The sequence below is a fragment of the Acomys minous genome, assembly GCF_964271855.1.
Source record: "Acomys minous genome assembly, chromosome: 14".
Taxonomy (NCBI): domain Eukaryota; kingdom Metazoa; phylum Chordata; class Mammalia; order Rodentia; family Muridae; genus Acomys; species Acomys minous.
In genome coordinates, this window is record NC_140496.1 from 7,520,295 (window position 1) to 7,539,974 (window position 19,680).

Consider the following 19,680-nt stretch of genomic DNA (forward strand, 5'->3'; position numbering starts at 1 on the left):
CCGCAAGTACATAGCTCATCTTCTCTAAGACTTGTTACCTAGTCTTCCTTGCGGCTGGAAATGTGGCAGGTTACAGCCAATCATAGGTATTGGTGGTGTGAGGTGGACCAGGCAGGAGGGTGGGGGAGGGGTGAAGTTGTTGGGAGGTGCTGGAAGCCGTGTCCTCACCCTTCCCATCCCTCTGGTTTCCTCTCCTGACCCTCTGTCCCCACAGTATGATCCTTGTCACTGATCTGAGTGAGTTTCAATTTCCTGTGGGATCCTGATTCTCAAACTTGATAGTAAAAGAGGCCAACCCTAACCCCACAGTATAAACAAGGACACCCAAAGGTCAAAGCCTCTCAACCCCCATTGGTGCATTTACCCAGCTCACCCCTGAATCTGGCCTCAGAGCCACCTATCCATCTTGCCTGGGGACACTGGCTCTTGGATGCCATTTGAAGGAACAGGAACTCTCCACGCCCACCTGAAGGTGGGGTCTCAGCCCTCCCTGAGGCCCCTCCCAAGTAGCTGTAAGCACTCTGGCATCTGCCTGGGCCTGCAGAACCTGGCCCCAGGGCCTTGAGGCCAGAGTGCTATGGCAGACCACTTATCACTGGGTTATTTTTAAACTGCTCTGAATGCATAGCAAATACATCCTATTTTTCCCACAAGGTCCTGTTCTTTCTTTTTAACAACAGGTGATTTTGGCGTTGATCGTTTGTACTCTACGAAACAACCGTGATTTCAGACACAATGGGGCAGGGCCGTGCACAAAACCGAGGCTCTCTGTGGATTTCTTCACGAGCAGGTTTCTGTGGTGGAAAACTTCAGGCTGCCAACACTGGATCAGTCCAGTCCTGGTTCCCGTAATAGTCATCTGTGGCCCTCCCTGCCCCCCCCCCTTTTTGAGACAGGCTTTCTCTGTGTAGCACTGGCTGTCCTGGACTCGATTTGTAGGCCAGGCTGGTCTGGAACTTACAGCGATCCATCCGCCTGCCTCTGCCCCCGACGTGCTGGGATTAAAGGCGTGTGCCACCCACACCCAGCTCTGTGGCCACTTCTTGAACAGTCACTGGCCACTCCTTGAGATGGTGAGGCGCACACATTGCTCCAGGGTCCTTATAGGAATGCCTGGGGTTGGTGGCCGCACCTTGAATACCCTGGATGGGTCTTGTTCGTGTCCTTGAAATTTTGTGTCAGGCCCTTAGTGTTCAAAGCATCTGGTCTACAAAACTCTTTACTGATAAACAGTGACAAAGACCCCAGACTCAAGGTGTCTTCTGAGGCACAAAGCCCAGGAGAGTCTCATTATAGTAATTCAGAAACAGACCATCTGTCCCTAGTCAGAACAATATAGAAACTGAAGTGGCGGAGGAAAACCATATACAGAGCTGGGGAGGTGGCTCCGCGTGTAAACTTGAGGACCTGAGTTTGAATCCCCAGAGCCCATGAGAAGCCAGAGGCAGTAGAGCTGGTAACTGCTATCTCAGGGCTTCTAAGAGGTGATGACAGAAGGCTCCAGAAGCGGGTGGGTCAGCTAGCCCTGGGTGTGTATAGAGAAGTAAAGGACAAGATGGGAGATGAAGCCTGACAGAGATTGTCTTTTCACCTCCACATGCATGCCACGGCACACACACACACACATATAACCACACCCACGAACATGCACACACACAGACATACACACACAAAGACAGGCACACACATATAACCACACTCATGCTCATGAACATGCAAACACACACATACACACACACATATAACCACACCCACGAACATGCACACACACAGACATACACACACAAAGACAGGCACACACATATAACCACACTCATGCTCATGAACATGCAAACACATACATACACACACATATAACCACACTCACGAACATGCACACACACACACAGACGCACACATATACACACACACAAAGACAGGCACACACATATAACCACACTCATGCTCATGAACATGCAAACACACACATACACACACACATATAACCACACCCACGAACATGCACACACACAGACATACACACACAAAGACAGGCACACACATATAACCACACTCATGCTCATGAACATGCAAACACATACATACACACACATATAACCACACTCACGAACATGCACACACACACACAGACGCACACATATACACACACACAAAGACAGGCACACACATGTAACCACACTCATGCTCATGAACATGCAAACACACACATATAACCAAACTCATGAACATACACACACACACACACACACACACACACACACACACAAAGACACGCACACAAGATTTTTAAAAGGAAGTCATATACAAAGCCACAGAATCCAGCACTCGATCCAAGTCCCTCCCACCTTCATGCACGTCAAAGTCTCTGGGCGCCTATGTACACTGCACAGACATAGATATTCACATATACACACATACACAGGAGTGAGTGTGTGTGTGTGTGTGTGTGTGTGTGTGTGTGTGTACCTAAGGAGACACATTGATCATTAACCTATCTGTTGTCACATTCAGCAGATTCATCAGTACGCGGGAAATAGAGACAGGCAGGCAGGGACAAAGAGAGATGCAAAGACAAAGAGACAGTGAGACACAAAGAGAGAGGTAGAAAGTGGGACACAGAGCTGTCAGGGGAGGCCCACCCCTTTGTTCTGTGGAGAGAGGTGACCTTCTGGCTGCGTGAGAGTGGAACCACACAGTCTCCTTTCTGCTTCCTGCTAAACAGAACTGGAGTGCTGTCTTAATTACTAGCAGAGTTCAGATGTTGCTGTTGTTTTAAGACAGGATCTCACTGTGTAACCCTACTGGGCCCAGAGCTCCTCCTATTTTAGGCCAGTAGACCAGGGTGCCCTTGAACTCAGAGATCAACCTGCCTGCCTCTTCCTCCTCAGAACTGGGCTAACTGGCATGCTGTACCATGCCTGGCCTGAAAGCATCTCTTGGTCTAGCTAATGTACAATAATAGTAATAGTGCTCACCGTCACCGGTCCTTGCCGCTCAACCAGTTACACATCCGGGACACTAGAGCAGCTGCTAGGCTATCGAGGGCCCAGCGCCCTTCCTTTTTCCACACACAGACACTGACTCAGACTAGATAGAAAACACCTTCACAGTCCACCTCTCCGGCGATTCCGTGCCTGATGAGAGCTGAAGCTGGATAGAATCTTCACAAAGTAAACACACAAAGTACATACATGCTCTTGCACCCAGCCGCTCCGTAAAAATGATGCTCTTGCAAACGCCTTTGGAGTTGTAACCCTGAAATGTCACTTTTCTAAGAACAGCAGTTATTAAATCAGTTGCTTCCCCAAAAGTCGGTTGTCACAAGTCAACAAACACACACAAGACAGCGTGTCAAACACAAGAGTGAAAAGAAAAAACTAAAAACACCCAGTACAGCAGAATTGCCCACTCTCTCTGCTACTCAGTCCCCTCCAGGGCTCAGCGGGGTCTCTGGTCCCCTCCCCTGCAGCTTGTCCTTTCCCCCTTGTAAGCCAAGGCTGCCAAAGATGCTGACCAGTTCCGGATCTATCTCACTCTCCCCTACCCCACTGTTTGTTTATGCCCTCATAATCCACTGAACCAGCCAGTGAGAGGTTAATGAAAAAACAACCTTTATTCAGAGGCTAGCACATGGGAAACATCCGACTGCAGCCTGCCTGCTGCGTTCTAGTCATAGCGTCTCAGCACAGCCCTTCAAACAGAGCTGCCGCACACTATCCCCCGTCTCCCCAATCTCCCCAATCTCCCCACAGACCCTGTGGGACCTGGATTGGGCTGAAGGGCTATAAAACAGATTGGTATCACATTTGCCCGAGATGCCTTCCCAACACTGACCAGCAGGGGAACTTGAGAGTTCTTAAGCATTTTTTGCCCAACTCCTGGTGGGTTGTTTGGTTTTCATTGGCTGGTTTGAGACAGGTCTAACTCCATAGCACAGGCTAGCCTTAAACTCACAGCAATCCCCCTGCCCCTGCCTCTTGAGTACTTAAGTTACAGATGTGACGCTGAGAACACCTTGGTTGTTGTGGGACTTCACTCTGAGCCCATGCCCGAGAACTCTTCGTTTCTGTACCTTTCTTACTCCAGATAAAAGACCAGTTCTTTCTGTTGTAAACAGGGGCACCATGAAGGCCTGAGTGTTTCCCCAAAGCTGGATTGAACTGTAACCAACTCAGGTGTCTTAATCAGATTTTTGTCAGTGCCCCGCCCCCACTCACTGGTCACCCCTTACAGGTTTACCCCTCCGGAGGGGCCTAGAAGAAGCACTGACTTGGGGTACCACTGGCTGTGTCTGAAGAGGGTCCCTAACAAGCCATGCTGTCTGCAGAGGCACTTCTGTCCCACACTCAGACCAGAGTGTGCTGGCTCCCCTAGCCTTTCTCAAGACATGGATGGAGCCCTTCACTATGTGAATCTGGAAAATGTGAGGATTAAAAAGAAAACTTAGATCTTGAAAAGCTACAGAAATTACAAAAAAAAAATTCTGACCTTGAGGGGTGCTCATTCCTTCCACACACAGCCTCTTGTGTCCCCTGAAATCTTTTGGTCCCTTAAAAAGAAAGCCATCCGAGTATGTTGTGGAATGCACTGATGTGCCACCTTAAAGCCAGGGTGCATGCCACACACTGGGTGCCTTAAAAGAAGCTACAAGCCAAAGTGAGAGGAGTCTGGGTTATAAGCCAAGAATAAATGACTCTTTTACTGTCTAGAAGAAGGTTTGTCTACTCATATGGAACGTTGCCGCTCTTCCTGCTTCTCTCGACCTTAGTTGTAAATGTTAATCAGGCCTACATCTCTCCCAGACCCCGTGACCATCCCCAGCATCCTAGATGCAAGTTGCCACCGTCCAAAGAGGTCAAAGCCAAGGCCTGGGCCACACGGAGTCCCCTGAGCCTTTAGTGGTCCAGGTAGAAAAGCTGAACCTCCAGGTAGAAAAGTTCTCTGTCTGTAAGTCCTGCCCTAGGAGTCTGCAGGAGAGGATCTGCTGTGGGCTGCTGTCAAGGCCGAGACCAATGGGAAGAGGGGGCTTCTACTGATAGCAGATTGTGAGCGCTGGCTGTGCGGTGATGTCCTCCCCAGGACCGGTCTTTTAAATCTGCAAAGGTACCAGTGGCTGGTTAAGTCATCTTCGGAGAAAGCAGATGAACGTAGCCCCCAGTGCACCGAGTTTGGCAGGAGTGGGTATGTAAGCTGCTCCAAACCCACAATCGCCAGGGCAGAGAGAGTCTGGGGCGACTCGTTTGCCCAGAAGCAAGCAACCTTGGCTCAATGGAGATGGGGGGGATCGCGGGGCGGAGAAGCAGCAGCTGTTCCGCCTTATTGAAAGCGAAGCGCGGCGGCCTCTGGGACCTGAAGAGGGAAATAGGAAAGGAAGGGGATTCCCAGCTGGGAAAAGCCGCCCTGGACGTGCGGGTCGAACAGCAGCGAGGCGTTGAACGGAGGCGGGAGGCCTGAGGAGGCCAGCAGCGAGGCGCCTAGCGCACCCGACAGCGGCTTGTGGAGCCTCGGGACCTCAGCCCTTGAGACCGGCTTTGGCCTCGCCGCCAAGATGCTATCGATGCTGAAGCTCTTGGACTTGGAACCTTTGGGGGAACCGCTGGGGGCGGGGCGCAGAGGGGACCCCTGGCGTTGTACGGTGCTCTCACGCTGGCCGCTTGCCACAGCCACTGCGCCCTGGACTGTGCGGTCCACGTCGGGGTCCCGGGGCTCAGGGCCAGGCCATGAAAGGATCGCGGGTCGCGCGGCGCCTTCTGCCGGGGACTGGGCGCGATCTGGACGCGGCGGGACAGCAGCGGCCAGGCCCGAGCATCCAGTAGCGCAGCCCATCTCAGACTCTGGCGGCTCGGCCTGGGTGCGCTTGGCCTCCGGAGAGCCGGTGGCGGGCTTGGGCTTCCTTTTCCTGCGCCGGTAATTGCCGTTCTCGAACATGTCCAAGCAGCGAGGGTCCAGGGTCCAGTAGCTGCCTTTGCCCGGCCGCCCCTTCTCACGCGGCACCTTCACAAAGCACTCGTTGAGCGACAGGTTGTGACGGATGCTGTTCTGCCAGCCCTGGCGGTTGTCGTGGTAGAAGGGGAAACGGTCCATGATGAACTGGTAGATGCCGTTCAGTGTGACCCTCTGCTCGGGAGCATCCTGGATCGCCATGGCTATAAGCGCGATGTAACTGTAGGGCGGCTTCTGCGGGGGCTCGGCGCGGCCCGGGCCGGCCAGTGCAGCGGCAGGAGCGAAGGCCAGGGGCAGCCCGGGCCTCTCGGGGCTGTACACGTACAGTAGCGGCGAGGCTGCCAAAGCAGCCAGCGGGGGACTGAAGAGGTGGCTCATGGCGACAGCAGCGGCTGCGCTCCGTCGGGAGGCCTAAGGACTTCGCCCCGCGCTAGAGCCCTCCTGGGGAGCCCTCCGTGCGTCCGCCCTGCGATCTGCCGCTCTCCCCAGCCGCTGCGCGCTCTGTCCCTTCTTCATGGCTTTAAAAATGTTAAATAATTGTTGTAAGTTTGCTATTATGTGTTGACTTAGCGCTGGAAAATAAATTGTCTATGATAAACAGTCCTTGTGTTCTCAGCCCACCCACATTAATTAAAATTTCATTGCTGAAAATCTCCCAGCTCTTCCCTCCACGTGTCTTTTTGATACCAGCCAATCGGTTTCGGGGCTATTCCTCATTTGTTTATAGAATTAGTCTGTTGATAAGTCCGCCCACCCAAGTTGAATCAAGCTGTGTTTATTTGGAAAAATTTCCGGGCACCCAATATATAAACGCACTGATCTGATGTTTGAAATACCACGTCCACCCCTTGACGCTGTAAGCACACAGTCAGCAAGGCAGGATGTGGAGGGACGGGTGGCTCTGCCTCTGCCTAAGCTGGGTCTGCTAGGCCAGGAAGAAGAGATGGAGATGGGGGTGGGGAAGCAAAGGGGGTACATTTTAAGCTGGTCTCGGGGAGCCTCCCATCAGAGATCTTTTATTTCCCCAAGCTTAACAGGCAGTGTAGAGATAGCACCCTTCTCTGCATTTTGGGGAGCTGGGAAGACACTAGCCAGCCCCTCCCTCCCCCCCATGGAGATGAGCACCCACTAGGGGACTACTGTCCCAGATGTCTCACCTGTCAGGACCCCAGGAGCCAGCCTTTTTGGGTAACAGACAAGCTCTGGGAAACTATAGATGGACAGGGTCCCTGGCTCCAGTGAAGATGGCAAAACAACTCCCCTTGGAAAGTGGGCTGGGGAAGGAAACAAGGTCTTTCTGGTCTGGCTAAGGTTGCTAGCAAGGCACACCATTAAAAGGGGGGGGGGGAGTGGCAGCTGGCAGGGAGCTGGTGTTCCTGAACGTCGGTCTTTAGCTCCATACTCTGTGCTTTCCTGTTTATAACAAGGAGGGGGGTTACAACAGCTTTACAAGTGTGCACAGCTGGCTGGTGATTACATTAGGCATTTGTGAAGCCTGCGTGCTCGTCCCCCCCCCCACCCGCCCACCCATCCAGGGGCGTAAGCATCCCCTACCCCGGCTCATTTTACATTTTGCCACGTCAAGCTTTGAATCCAAACTCCTGAATGATGCTTATTCCAAAGAGGGCATCTCTCCAAGTGGCTCCCCTCCAGTAGGGTAGGGACGCAGGTTAGCCTTTCGTGACCAGTCTCTCTCCACGATGTCTGCCTGCCTGCGACTGTTTGTTGAAAGGAAGTGTGGGGGTCTGGGTTGACAGTTGTTCGCTGAGTGTCTTGCCAGAGAAGAGGAAGTGTTTGGGGGTGCAAGTGTGTAGAGAAAAGACTTCTGCCCCTTCTAGAAGGAGCGCCAACAAGGGTACCAGGCTTGGACCAGCTGCCGGTCTCTGATGGCCTCTGAATGGTGGAGAAGTGTAGTGATGACCCGGATTATATAGCCTTTGCGTTTATGATGTCCTCCCATCCCAACATACCGCCACCGCAGAGAAGCGAGTGAGGAATTAAGAAAATGGAAGTTTCACTTTTGGTTGAAAACAAAAAAAAAAAAGCAAAACAAAACAAAACCCGATTCAGTGATAGATGGACCTGCAGGAGTGTCCCAGCTATCCCTGTCAGACACCACCTCTTCCTCTATGACTTCAGCATTTCTAGCCCGAGTGTAGCAGCTTATACATTCTGTAGGAAGGTTGGTGGCCAGGCTTTCACCAGATTACCCTAATTCTGTGATAAAAGGTGAGTATGAGCAACCTCGGACCTTTGCAACCCGCTCCCCTCGCTTCTGAACTCCCCAGAGATAAGCCAGTGTCAGTGTCCCTGTGTAATTCTCTCCCTACCTCCGCACCCTCCCTCCCCCTGCCCCCCTCCCGCCAATCCCAGAGCTCTCCAAGACCCAAGTCCCAAGTCCAGCCTTCACCCTCGACCCTCCTGGAAGGCGCGCCCCGCTGCGCCGCCGTCCCTGTACCTCTTCCAACCCCTTAGGCAAATCTGAGCTGACTCTCGACAATAATAAACACCGCCCACTTTAGGCGTGGGCTGGTCGCCGGCGGAGACACGCCCGGCAGGTGGGAGGGGCACGGATAGTAAAGTTGGGGGGAGTTTAGAAACCTCCCGCGAAATTGCGCCAGCAGTTTAGAGGCTCGGGGCTGGCGGTTGGCAGTGTGTGCTGGAGGCTGGAGCCGGCGTACCGGGTCCAGCTCCGGGCGCGGTCTGCAGCTTAAGCCACCAGGTGATACTCTCAGCAGCCTTAGCCTCGGAAGGTCGGCTGTAGGGGGGATCCTCGCGCAAGGGCGCCGTCGGGCCTTTCCGGGGACTTGAGTCTAGGAGCGGATGCGCCCTCGTGCGGAAGCTCAGTCCTCTGAATGTCAACCTGGCTGGGTGGGGGAGCCAGGAAGGTGTGGGTGTCCTACGGAAGAGAGAAGGGGTTCCAACCAGGTTCCTTAAATCCCGAACACACACACACACACACACACTGTTGTAGTGGGCAATCAGTTGGGAGACAGACATCTCTTTCCCAGGAGAAACCAAGCTCCTCCAGAGGCCTGGGAGCAGAACTGGCAGTGGTTTCTGCGTGGGATGAAGGCTGACAGCAACATTCCCGTTGCTGGGACAAAGCGGATGCGCGCTGCTCCTGGAGGTTATGAGGAGACAAGCCCCTCAAAAACCCAGCCCCGGGAGGAATGAACACCGGGATCTTTTTCCCATTGGCCCCAGGCACACCCAAGGCCATCTGTGTTATTCTCTGAGGAAATGCAGTTCTTTTTCTATTCAATTGACAGTCTAAGTAGCACTAAGACTCTGAGCTCACCTAGTGTACTATGTTTGGGGTGCAGACTTGGACTTGTCTCCGTAATGACAAAACTGTTATGGACGCGGGGATGTGATGCATACCTTTAACCCCAGCACCAGGGGACAAAGCATCGTTACTGAAGCGAATTGAGCACCACTGTGTGTGCCCTGTGGAGTGTTGATATTAAATCATTTCTCATACACACACACACACACACACACACACACACAGCCTCGGATACTTTTTTGGTTTTTCAACACAGGGTTTCTCTGTGTAGCCTTGGCTATCCTGGACTCTGTAGACCAGGCTGTCCTCGAACTCACAGCGACCCACCAGCCTGCCTCCTGAGTGCTGGGATTAAAGTCCTGTGCCACCACACCTACCCTTGGGCACCTTGTCACAGCTACTCATGAGGCTGAGGCAGAGCAATTCCAAGTTCAAGGTCTGTCTGGGCTACACAGTGAGTTCATAGGAAGTTGGTGAGACCCTGTCTCAAAATACAAAAAAGGGGGGAAAAAGGTAAATTAGGGATGGGGGTATCATTCAGTAGGTAGATGGCTTGCCTAGCTTTCAGGAAGCCCACATTATGCAGGCATGGTGCCCAGGAGACCCAGCACCTAAGAGGCCGAAGCAAGAAGTTCAGAAGTTGAAGGTCATTCTCAACTAAATAGAGACTTTGAGGTCAACCTAAGCTACATGAAATCCTGTCTCAAAAAGGAGGTGCTGGAGAGATGGGTTCCCGGTTAAGAGCACTTATTGTTCTGAAGGAGTTTGGTTCTCAGGACTGACATGGGGTGGGTCATAACCACCTCTAACTCCAGCTCCAGGGACAAGCTAATAATAACAAAATGGTTTTAAGTAAAGGGGTTGTGGTGACAGCGATGTGACACTTGCTCAGCATGTGAGAAGTCCTAGATTCACTTCCCAGTAACACACACACAACACACACACACACACACACACACACACACACACACACACACAGGAGAAACATTTATTTTCATTTCTCAGACCAAGAAACTGAGGCCCCAGTTAATTAGCTTGTCTCAGTTCTCTCATGGCGGACCTGTCCTGAAGACAGGGACAGAATCATACTACAACAGCCACCCACCCTCTATGTGGCACTCAGGACCCCTGTGGAAATGATTTCCCTCCCAACCCCCACCCAGCAGCTATGAAAGACAAGTCTGAAGGGTCCGCCCATTCTGCAGAGCGCGGCTAAGTCACAGAGCACAGGGCCAGGCCACTGCCACTTGGGCAACTGGCAGGACCGGAATCAGAAGCCTGGATACAGGGGGCGGCTGAATGCTCAGGTGTCCTCAGGAGAGAGAGAAGAGAAGGAATTGGGGAAGTGTGCAGCCCTAAATCCTCACAAACTCAGAAGGCTTTCCCGAGAGCGCTCTTCCCTCCTCTTTTGAAAAGAGCAGATCTGAGTCTGCCCTGCTTCCCCTGGGGTGTGTAGATAGGGGTAGGGCAGCTGGGTCTGGTCATCTGATGCTGAGTGGGGCCCAGAGAGCGGAGCAGGGTTTTCCAAATGACATACTTATTTATAGAGCACCTTGTTCCCAGAAAGAGTGGGAAGGTTCCCAAGGAGGCCCCAGGGCACATCCACTACCCCACCCAAAGTCATCCAGATAGGCAAGACAGATGACAGAGTCCCTTCTGAGAGAGCTAACCGAGTGCTCTTAGAAGCGAAACTGCACCACTCCCATTAAAACTTAGTTTGGGAAAACAATTGAGGATGTAATCTGAATAAATTAATTAAATAATTAAAAAAAAACTTATTTCAGAATCCTGAGAGATACCACCTTAAGAAGCTGGCCCCAAAGCTTAAGGCAATGGGATGAAGTTAAGACTGTTTATGGGGTCTGAAATGGTGCTGGGACTTCAACTATAGACAAGATTTCAACTATAGACAGACTCCCTGAGAGGCAGAGTGCCAGGGGAATCGCAGAGTTGGGGTTGGAAAGGTCTCCGATTGCCATGCAGGATTCTTGACCCCCCCCTCTTGCCTCCCCCCACTACCACCAGCCACTGCAGTGGCCAGAGAGTGAGGTCCTAAAACACTCCATGACAGAACAGGGCAGGTCGCAGCATCCCACTACAGGGATCTGTCTGTCAGCTAGGTGCCCGCACCTCCATCACTTCCCCTCCCTGCACCCCAGAGCTACACACTCTCACAGCCTCTGCAAGGGATTCCTACACTTTAATGCTTATACAACAGTACCCAAAGAGGCAGCACACACGCACGGCAAGTCTTTCTGCTGTCATCCCCACAGAGCAAGGATGTTGAAAAGTAAGAAGGTTGACACAAGTCAAAAAGCACATGGCATCCTCCCAGACACCGTCCCCAGTGAGGGCTTGTGGCTGCCAGCCTCCTAAATACCCTGGAAGCACGCTACCCACTTCCTTGCATGCCTGTGTCAAAAAAGAAAACATTTTCAACGCCTTGGCCATGGAAGGCAGGGAATGCTCCTCAAAAGTTTGGGAAAGCATTCCAAATATTCAGAGCTGGATGGTACTCTGTGGCTCTGACCCAGCCTGTCACCCGACCTGAATCGGAAATTGGACTTTGGTTGTCTCTATTCCTAGCTGAGCCACCCACCGACCCATCTTCAGATCACAGCTGTATATAGTGGCAGGCTGCCCTGTGGGACACAGCAGTTTTTGCAGGCTAGGAGATCCCAGAACCTTCTCAGGATACTGGTCCTCCAGTGAAGTGTTGAGGCGTCTTCTCCTCATCGTTATTCACACTTACCTGTTCGGTTTTACAACAAGGTGGGAGACTCCTGCCCCCACCTTTGGATTTAGGAGTGGGAGCAAGGATGAAGACACCAGTCAACACACACCATGGAAACTCCGTTCTGTCTCGTGAAGCATATGTACAGCGTGAAGCTTTAGTTCACCCGCCTTTTCCAGATCCAGGCAGTAGAGTGGAACCTTCGAACCCCTTCATTGTCGTCTCTTCCTAAACTTTTGATCTTCACTTAGTTCAGTAAGAGAGAGGTTAAGAGTGGCGGAACTGGTCAGGCTTGTGATCCTTGCATATGCTCAGGAGGCTGTGGTCCATACCTTGAAACGTTAAGAGTCAAGTTCCCAGTCAGACACATCCTGGACCGAAATGAAATTTTCATTTGCTGTGACAGGCCACCTGCACCACACAGTGAGGATTGGGGCTGCAGACCCAAGCTGGTTAGGGTGGGCAGGGACTTCCTGGAAACTGTTCAGGTGTGGTGGTTTCCCTTCAGCTTCGATGCTCCCTCCAGTTGGGAGTGTGAGGTGTGTGAGGCATGGAGGCTGTCGGCAGACCTGGATCCTTCGAAACTGGCTGGGTTGATCGGTGCACCTGGTTAAGGTCAGCGCTAGGACTTGGGATAAACCCACATGGAGGTTTCTGCCAGCGTGCGGGCCTTGCTATCATTTTTTTTTTTTTTTTTTTTTTTTTTTTTTTTTTTGCCATTACCTCTGCAATCTGCCCAACCGAGAGAGCCTGAGAGGCTGAGTTTCGGTGGTCTGTAGGATCACCCTGGCAGAGAGTGATTCCATCTCAGAACTCCTTGTCTGCCCCCCCACCCCACCCCGCCCGCCTCTTTCCTGGAATGTCCTGGAATGTCCTGGATTGCATGAGGAAGACCAGTGAACCGGAGAATTACCTGTGTCCCCATAGAGGTTTTAGTGCAAGGAGTATCCAACTCTCAGAGTTGCTGTTAAGACCCCCAGTACTGTGGCCCCGACCTTGCTCCTTGCTGCTGGCAACATTGTGGGTTAGGGGCGCTTCCTGGCTTAGTTACTGTTGTGGCGGTGGCGGTTGAAGCCCCTTGTGTCTAAGGTGCTTAAGACTGGGCCAAGCAGGGCTGTGAACGTGTGAGCTCAGTGCAAACTGTAGGAAGCTGACCTTCAGGAACCTATTCTCCTCCTCCTTGCCTGTTCTGAGGAAGCAACACCCCAGACCAACATTTCTCAGGGCCTTATTTTCCATACTGCGGCTCCAGGAGGCCTGAAAATGCCCGCAACACAGGCCTGTGTTCCAAGACAAGACTTGCAGAGGGCAGGCTGGGGCGGTGGAGGGGGTTGTTCTCTAGCTCACCTATTCTAGAAGGATTTTCTTTTAAGTAGCTCCCACCCACCAAACTCCCCACCACCACCACCACCCCGGTCAGTCACAAGGCACCAGGAGTTCTGGATCTTAAGAAGGAGGCGCCCCGTAAAACATCTGGGAAAGGAGAGAGCCAGCTGGCTACGGAAGCAGTTCGCTTCTCCTGGGGCAAGCGGTTTGAAGAGAGCTGTGCAAAATGAAACCAGTGTTGGAAGGGACTAAAGATCTCCTGACCCCTTCCCATGCTGTCTGCTCTGGTTCAGGAACCAAGGTATACCTGGCCTGCTCCCACCCTCCGCTGCACCCCAGTCAAGCCCTCAGTTTCCCCACTGTATGAAAGATAATGAAGCCTCGGTCACCTTCCGGCACCGCAGGTTACACATATGGGGAGAATTATCAGGATTCAAACTTCCCCTAATTCTATTTCAGAATAGCATAGGTATAAAACTTGCAGCTTTAACAATTAACACAATACACGTGTTACTGTGGCCACCACTGAGCCAAGCAGATGACCTACAAAGTGCCCCCTTGCCAACAGATTCTGTGCAGAAAGAGTTTTCGCGAGCACAGGGCAGGTTACCAGCTGGGGTGGGAATCGGGGAGGCTGAGCACCTGAAGTCCAACACACAGGCCTGCAATGAAGATGTACCTTCCCGCCAGCAGAAAGGAAACCTCCCCCCCAGATACATTTACTAAGGTTTGCCCTTCTCTTTTATATTATTGTTAAGAAAAAGATATCAAAATCAGGGGGTAAATCTCTCCCTGTTATTTAGTGTGCTGAAAACCAGATCCCTTTCAGCGCTAAAATAAAGGGTTTTTTTTTTTCAAGACAGGGTTTTTCTGTGTAGCCTCAGCTGTCCTGGACTCACCTTGTAGACCAGGCTGGCCTCAAACTCATAGCGATCCACCTGCCTCTGCCTCCCAAGTGCTGAGATTAAAGGTGTGTGCCACCACCCCCGGCAAAATATCATGGTTTTGAGTGGCACTGCAGCTTCTCTTTTCACTACAGTGAAATACAGGGCTAAATATTTAAAGCCCAAATTGAGAAATAAATCAAGACTGAAATGCATTTCTAATTTGATCCCAACGCCAGCCATTAAATAGCAGGTATCAATCCCCTTTGGTTTTTGCTGGCCGGATTCAAACACTAACAGGGGCAAGAAGTCCGCATTTAAGGAAATGGAGGGAGCACAGGGCTCACCCAGATTGCGACTTGGCTGAGGTTAACTAGCTGTGCAACTGTTTGTCCTTGCTCTGTTTCTCCACTAAACAGAGGACAGCTGGACACTGAGATAGAGCGACACCATTTTGTTTTGACAATTGGCTATAGTTTTCTGCATCCCGCAAAGCATTCCATAAAGAAGTAGTTCTCTCTATGCCTTCAGGCAACCCTGTCTGTGTTTTGAGGGAGGGTACGGGGGAGAACAGTTTCTCAGATTGCTTTGAGAGAAAAATTCCAGGATGGAATATTTCAACAAATCATGTTCATGCTTCAAGGTCCCAGGCCACCTGCACAGAAGCGGGCTTACTACAACTTTTTTTTTCCCTTTTAAATGCAAGAACACAAAGACACTGTCCGAACTTTGGGCAGAAAAACAACATGGGTTTATTTAAGGTAAATACAACATTGAGACCACATGAGACAAACACAGATGAAGTTGAATTTTTAAAGTCTTTTTGTGTCTTTTAGGAATACTCCAGATGGCATCTACTGTACAAAGCCATCGTGGTTCCTAAATTAAAAGTATCAGATACTTGACCTCGTCATCCAAGAACAACAACAACAACAAAAATAAATTATTTTCTTGTTTTGTAAAAGACCTATAGTTGGGGGTAAAATCTATTTTATCATGGTACTGTGGGGAAGAAAACCAACATAGGTTTCTTGAAATCAATTTGGCAGAAACGGTTGGGCAAGCTGAAACCTTATCCAGTGGACACAACTTTAAATATTATATTAAAGGCTCTGGGCAACACAAAACAGCCTGGCTACAAATCCGCACTCGTTTTACAGAAGGCACCTTATCCGGAGAGACCTCAAGCGCCCGTGGGGAGTCTCCACAGAAGTCATTAGGGGTTCCTGTGGGGTTTGGTCCATAAGCTAATCTGTGAAGCCCCAAGGGGTGCAGGCGCAGCATCCGGGTACGGGAAGGGGACTGTTTTAAAAAAATATCGGTATTTCGTTTTGCTGGGCGGCGTCCCCCGTTAGAGGGACTCGCCGGGAATCTCAGGAACCCAGCTGCGGGTAAGTTACCTGCGAGATGCACTGAGATCTCCGTTCCCGGGTCTGAGAGGGGGGCGCGTTCCGTCGCTTTCTGCGGCTCTGTCGAAGAGGGTCCCATGGGGAGGCGAAGCCGGTGCTGGCCTGGGGCAGAGGCGAACTGGGCGCGTCAGTATTTGGTGCAGTCGTAGGAGTAGGGGGTCGCATGGCGGTAAAGGGACGGCGTAGCTCGGTAGGGCAGCTGACAGCTTGCATTGCTCACCTGGGACTCTCCGAGGGTCGAGTTGTCCAGTCCCAGCCTGTGCGAGTTGAACATCTCCCGGACATTGGGGAAAGTTTGCTGTTGGGTCGCGAACGTGTGGCCGGGGAGGTGGCTCAGGTCCCCGCCATGGTTCAGATACCAGGAGGTGGCCTGGGTAGTAGGCTGCGGCGCGGGAGGGGGCTGCGGCGCGGGCGGCGGCGCCTGTGGGTGGAGGTGGCCGTGATGCTGGTGGTGGTGGCCCGAGGCTCCTAGTGCGCCCTCCTGACCTGCCGCGAGGTTGAGGGCGCCGAGTGGGGAGCCAGGACCACTCGGGTGGTCCGACAGAGCCTCGTCCAGCGCGGGCGGAACGCACACGTGCGCCGGCCGCTCGGCCCCGGTGTACAGGCTCATAGCCCGCATGCTACACTGGTAGCCCGCGGAGCCCGCGGTCTCCAGGCCCTGCGCGCACGGCTGCGCGTAAGCGGCTGGGGGCGCTGCGGCGTAAGGCAGCGCCAGCGGCGGCACCACCAGGCCGGCGCGGGCAGCCGCTGGGTTCAGATCGCCGCCCGGAGGCGACGTGCGCAGCGTCATGATGGTCTCCACGCTGAAGCCTGGCAGCCCGTTGGGCGCCGCAGCGTGGTGCTCTGGCAGCGAACCGTCCGGGGAGCCGGCCGGCGTGGAGGCTGCGCTGCGGGGACTGGCTTGCAGTGCGCCTTCCGGGCTCAGCGTCTCCACTTTGGTGATGACCGGCAGCGCGGGTGATGCCGCCTCGCTCTTGACCACTACTTTTTTCTCAGCCTCCTTGGGTCCGTCAGCTACCGGGGTCCCCGTCGGGGTGCCCTTGGCTGCGGCCGGGGGCGGCTCCTTGAGGTGGACCCGCTCCTCCTTGTCCTTGGGCACGTCCTTCTTCTTGAAGCGCCGGCGCCGCCGCAGGAAACTGCCATTCTCGAACATGTTGTAGGAGTCCGGGTCCAGCGTCCAGTAGCTTCCCTTGCCCGGCTTCTTGTCGTCGCGCGGCACCTTCACGAAGCACTCGTTGAGCGACAGATTGTGACGGATGCTGTTTTGCCAGCCCTGTTTGTTCTCACGGTAGAAGGGGAAACGGTCCATGATGAACTGGTAGATGCCATTCAGGGTGATCTTCTTCTCAGGCGCGTTCTGGATCGCCATGGTGATGAGCGCGATGTAGCTGTAGGGCGGCTTCACCAGGTCCTTGGGCGCCGCGGGCTGGTGGTGGTAGGGCGCGTAGGAGCGGCCCATGCCGGCGCCGTACTGCTCCGGGTGGCCAGAGTAGACGCCCATGGGGCTGGCCATGCCGCCGTAGCTGCCCGCTGCCCGATAGTAGTTTTGCTCGCTCAAGTAGGGCACCACTCCCAGGGCGTTGGGGTCCGACACCGAGTAGCGCGCCTGCATACTGCGTCCCAGACACCCGGCCGCTGCCTGCGCGCACGGACTGCGGCCCGCGGCGAGCGAGGCCCGGAGCAGAAGAACCGGAAGGGACGGGGCGGCGCGGGCAGCCCCGGTTCGGGGCAGCCTCGCGGGCCACGCGCGGAAGGCGCCGGCGCTCGGGCCGACCGGGAGCGCTCGAGTTCAGCCGACCGGGCGGGTCAGCATCCTGGAGGGCGCACCCCGGGCGGCTCTTGGCCCGGCGGGTGGCAGCCCTGAGCTGTCGGCAGAGACGCCAAGCGTGACCGTGGAGCGAGACTAGCCTTTTTGCGTGCTAGGAAAGGAGACAGCGGCTCTCAGAGCTCCGCCAGCAGAACGGCAGTCCACAGCGTCAGCGAGCTGGGGTCCGGAGAGGCTGCTCGGCCGAGCCCGGAAAAAGAAGCAAAGTCCCTTTTAGAGATTGGGAAAAATTTCAAAAGTCTTCTAGCTCAAAGCGAGTTTTTACTTTCTTCAGGCCGCGCCCCCTCCAGGAAGTTTGCACCAATCATCTGGCAGCTGTGAGAAGGATGGCACCAATCAGAGCGAGGAGCGCCGCAATCCGTCGGCTCTAAGACCCAGCTGCTCTTAGCCAGATTGCACCCCCCACCCCACAGCTCAAGTTAACTTGAGGACTTTTAAAAATAAGTTACATCTTATTAAATTTTATTTTATTATCACATTTTGTTTAACGAGGCCACGTGTCCAGAGCAAAAAATAAAAACCCGTTCCTTTAAAAAATAAAGAGGTTTAGTTTTAAATATAAAATATAATTGATGAAGTTGGGCTAAGATCTGCCCAGACCAAAACCTTGTAAGTAGCCAAGATCCTTAAGATTTGTCTTATTGATGAGTGAAGAGGCGAATAATTAGATTTGTTAGTGATCGGGGCCTAGTTGTAATGGTTTCAGAGCAAACGGACTGAGAGCCTCTTGAACGCGGTGGTGAATAATCCACAGGACACTTCGAGGTCGGCGAGTTAAGAACCCACAAAGGAGGCCGGGTTGTAGAACTCGGTTCCTCTCGCCCCTAGTTGGGCGGTTGGCCTGGGAAGCAAGGCTTGGTGGGGAAAGGTAACACCTGTGAGCAATTGATTGCCAGTCTTCCCTGCGGCTTAGGTGACCAACTAGCGTCCTCCAGCCCATTTCGTGGGGCTCAGGGAAGTGCGCAAACCCACCGCTTGCTTTCCCGGTCTCTTCTCCGGCGTAGACAAGGGCTAGCCTCCGGCCGGCTGGTCTCCCATCTCCCCAGCTATGAAATAGTTTTGACAGGCCCACTCTCCCGCTGCCTGAAGGTCAGGAGAAGGCAGGCAGCCACCGGGAGCAGGCTGGGCCGGGGGTCCTCGCCCGGCGTGGGGAGCCCTAGGCCTGTTACTCCGCGCTTTGGCCGCGGCCGCCGGAGACAGAAGGGAACCCAGCACTGTGTGGCCTCCGACCCCGTTTCCCCTGCCCGCGCCGAGCTCAGCGCGGATCCCACTCCGCGGCCAGCATCTTTGGGATCCTGTAAATTGACTACCTATATTTCTGTCTTTGTTTGCTTTGTTGAGTTTTGATAAAGTGAGCTGAGAACCACGGTCTCCTTAGAGGGCCTGGTAACTGAAGGATTTTTTCGTTGCCAGCCTTGACGCGCAGCGACTCCGAGGTCCCAGGCCTTCAAGCTTCCCTCTAGGAATCCCGGGGACAGTTTGTTTATTTGTGGACTGCTTATTTATTCCTTCAACACTTCGAGTCGTCATCGGATCCTTGCTCGCCCGCTTCCCCAGAAGCACTGGGACGTCCCTTCGGAAAGGCTCCAAGCTCACAGAACCTTTTGGGAGTTGTTGGTCCGGTTAGGTGGGGAAGAAAGCTACGGATGAGACTTTTGTTTCAGCTCCCCCACACCCCCAATTAGATTTTCAGCAAAAAAAAGTGTTAGAGATCAGAGCTCTCTTTTCCAGTTTTGGCGCTTGAGCAGGCGACATTAGTCGCATCACATGAATTATCATCGAAACAACAAAATAAGTATTTGTGTATATTTTCTTTGACTCAATAACCAGAATTTAAAGGAAAGGGCGGCACAGGGCCCCTGACCTGAAGGATCTCGGGAAACACATCTTTTAGATTATTTTCTGCATTCTTCTTAGACATATTTCCCTTTCCCCCCTATAAGCAGTAAAATAAGGCTTCCTGGGTGCATACTTCGGGTGCAGGTCAGGGTGTAGGGTTTAAGTCTTCTCCCCTACTCTCAGGGTCCCGCTAAGACCGTGTTGTTCCAATGCCCCTAGTGTGTTTGCGTTCATGCCTTTTCTTTGTTTTTAAAAATTACTATGATAGAAAGTATCTTTTTCTCATGAGGGTCGTGACAGGCAGTATTCAGTTTTTCTCACGATTTTGCTGGAAATTCCACTCACTGATCAAGAATTCTTCCCCCGCCGCCCCCGCCTCAAGTCCATAAGCTTTCCTGAAGGGACACTATTTATTCCGATTTTATGAGGAG

At 52.9% G+C, this 19,680-nt stretch overlaps 2 protein-coding genes across 3 annotated transcripts; both read right to left on the minus strand.

Annotated features, from left to right (window-relative positions):
• Positions 1-3,594: 3,594 nt before the first annotated feature.
• FOXL1 (forkhead box L1) lies at positions 3,595-12,075 on the minus strand. 2 transcript variants are annotated; one of them, XM_084755493.1, is made up of 2 exons: positions 11,985-12,075; positions 3,595-6,461 (listed from the first exon to the last, which is right to left on the minus strand). In XM_084755493.1, the coding sequence occupies exon 2, from the start codon at positions 6,319-6,321 to the stop codon at positions 5,317-5,319; it is 1,005 nt and encodes a 334-aa protein (XP_084611619.1). In that variant the 5' UTR covers positions 6,322-6,461; positions 11,985-12,075; the 3' UTR covers positions 3,595-5,316. The 2 variants fall into 2 exon arrangements, with proteins under 2 accessions (XP_084611619.1, XP_084611620.1); XM_084755494.1 differs by lacking the exon at positions 11,985-12,075 and adding an exon at positions 8,625-8,657.
• A 2,829-nt stretch (positions 12,076-14,904) lies between these two features.
• Positions 14,905-17,703, minus strand: FOXC2 (forkhead box C2). The gene has a single exon (XM_084755668.1). It carries the CDS (start codon positions 17,195-17,197, stop codon positions 15,713-15,715), a length of 1,485 nt encoding a protein of 494 aa, XP_084611794.1. The 5' UTR covers positions 17,198-17,703; the 3' UTR covers positions 14,905-15,712.
• Between the last annotated feature and the right edge of the window lie 1,977 nt (positions 17,704-19,680).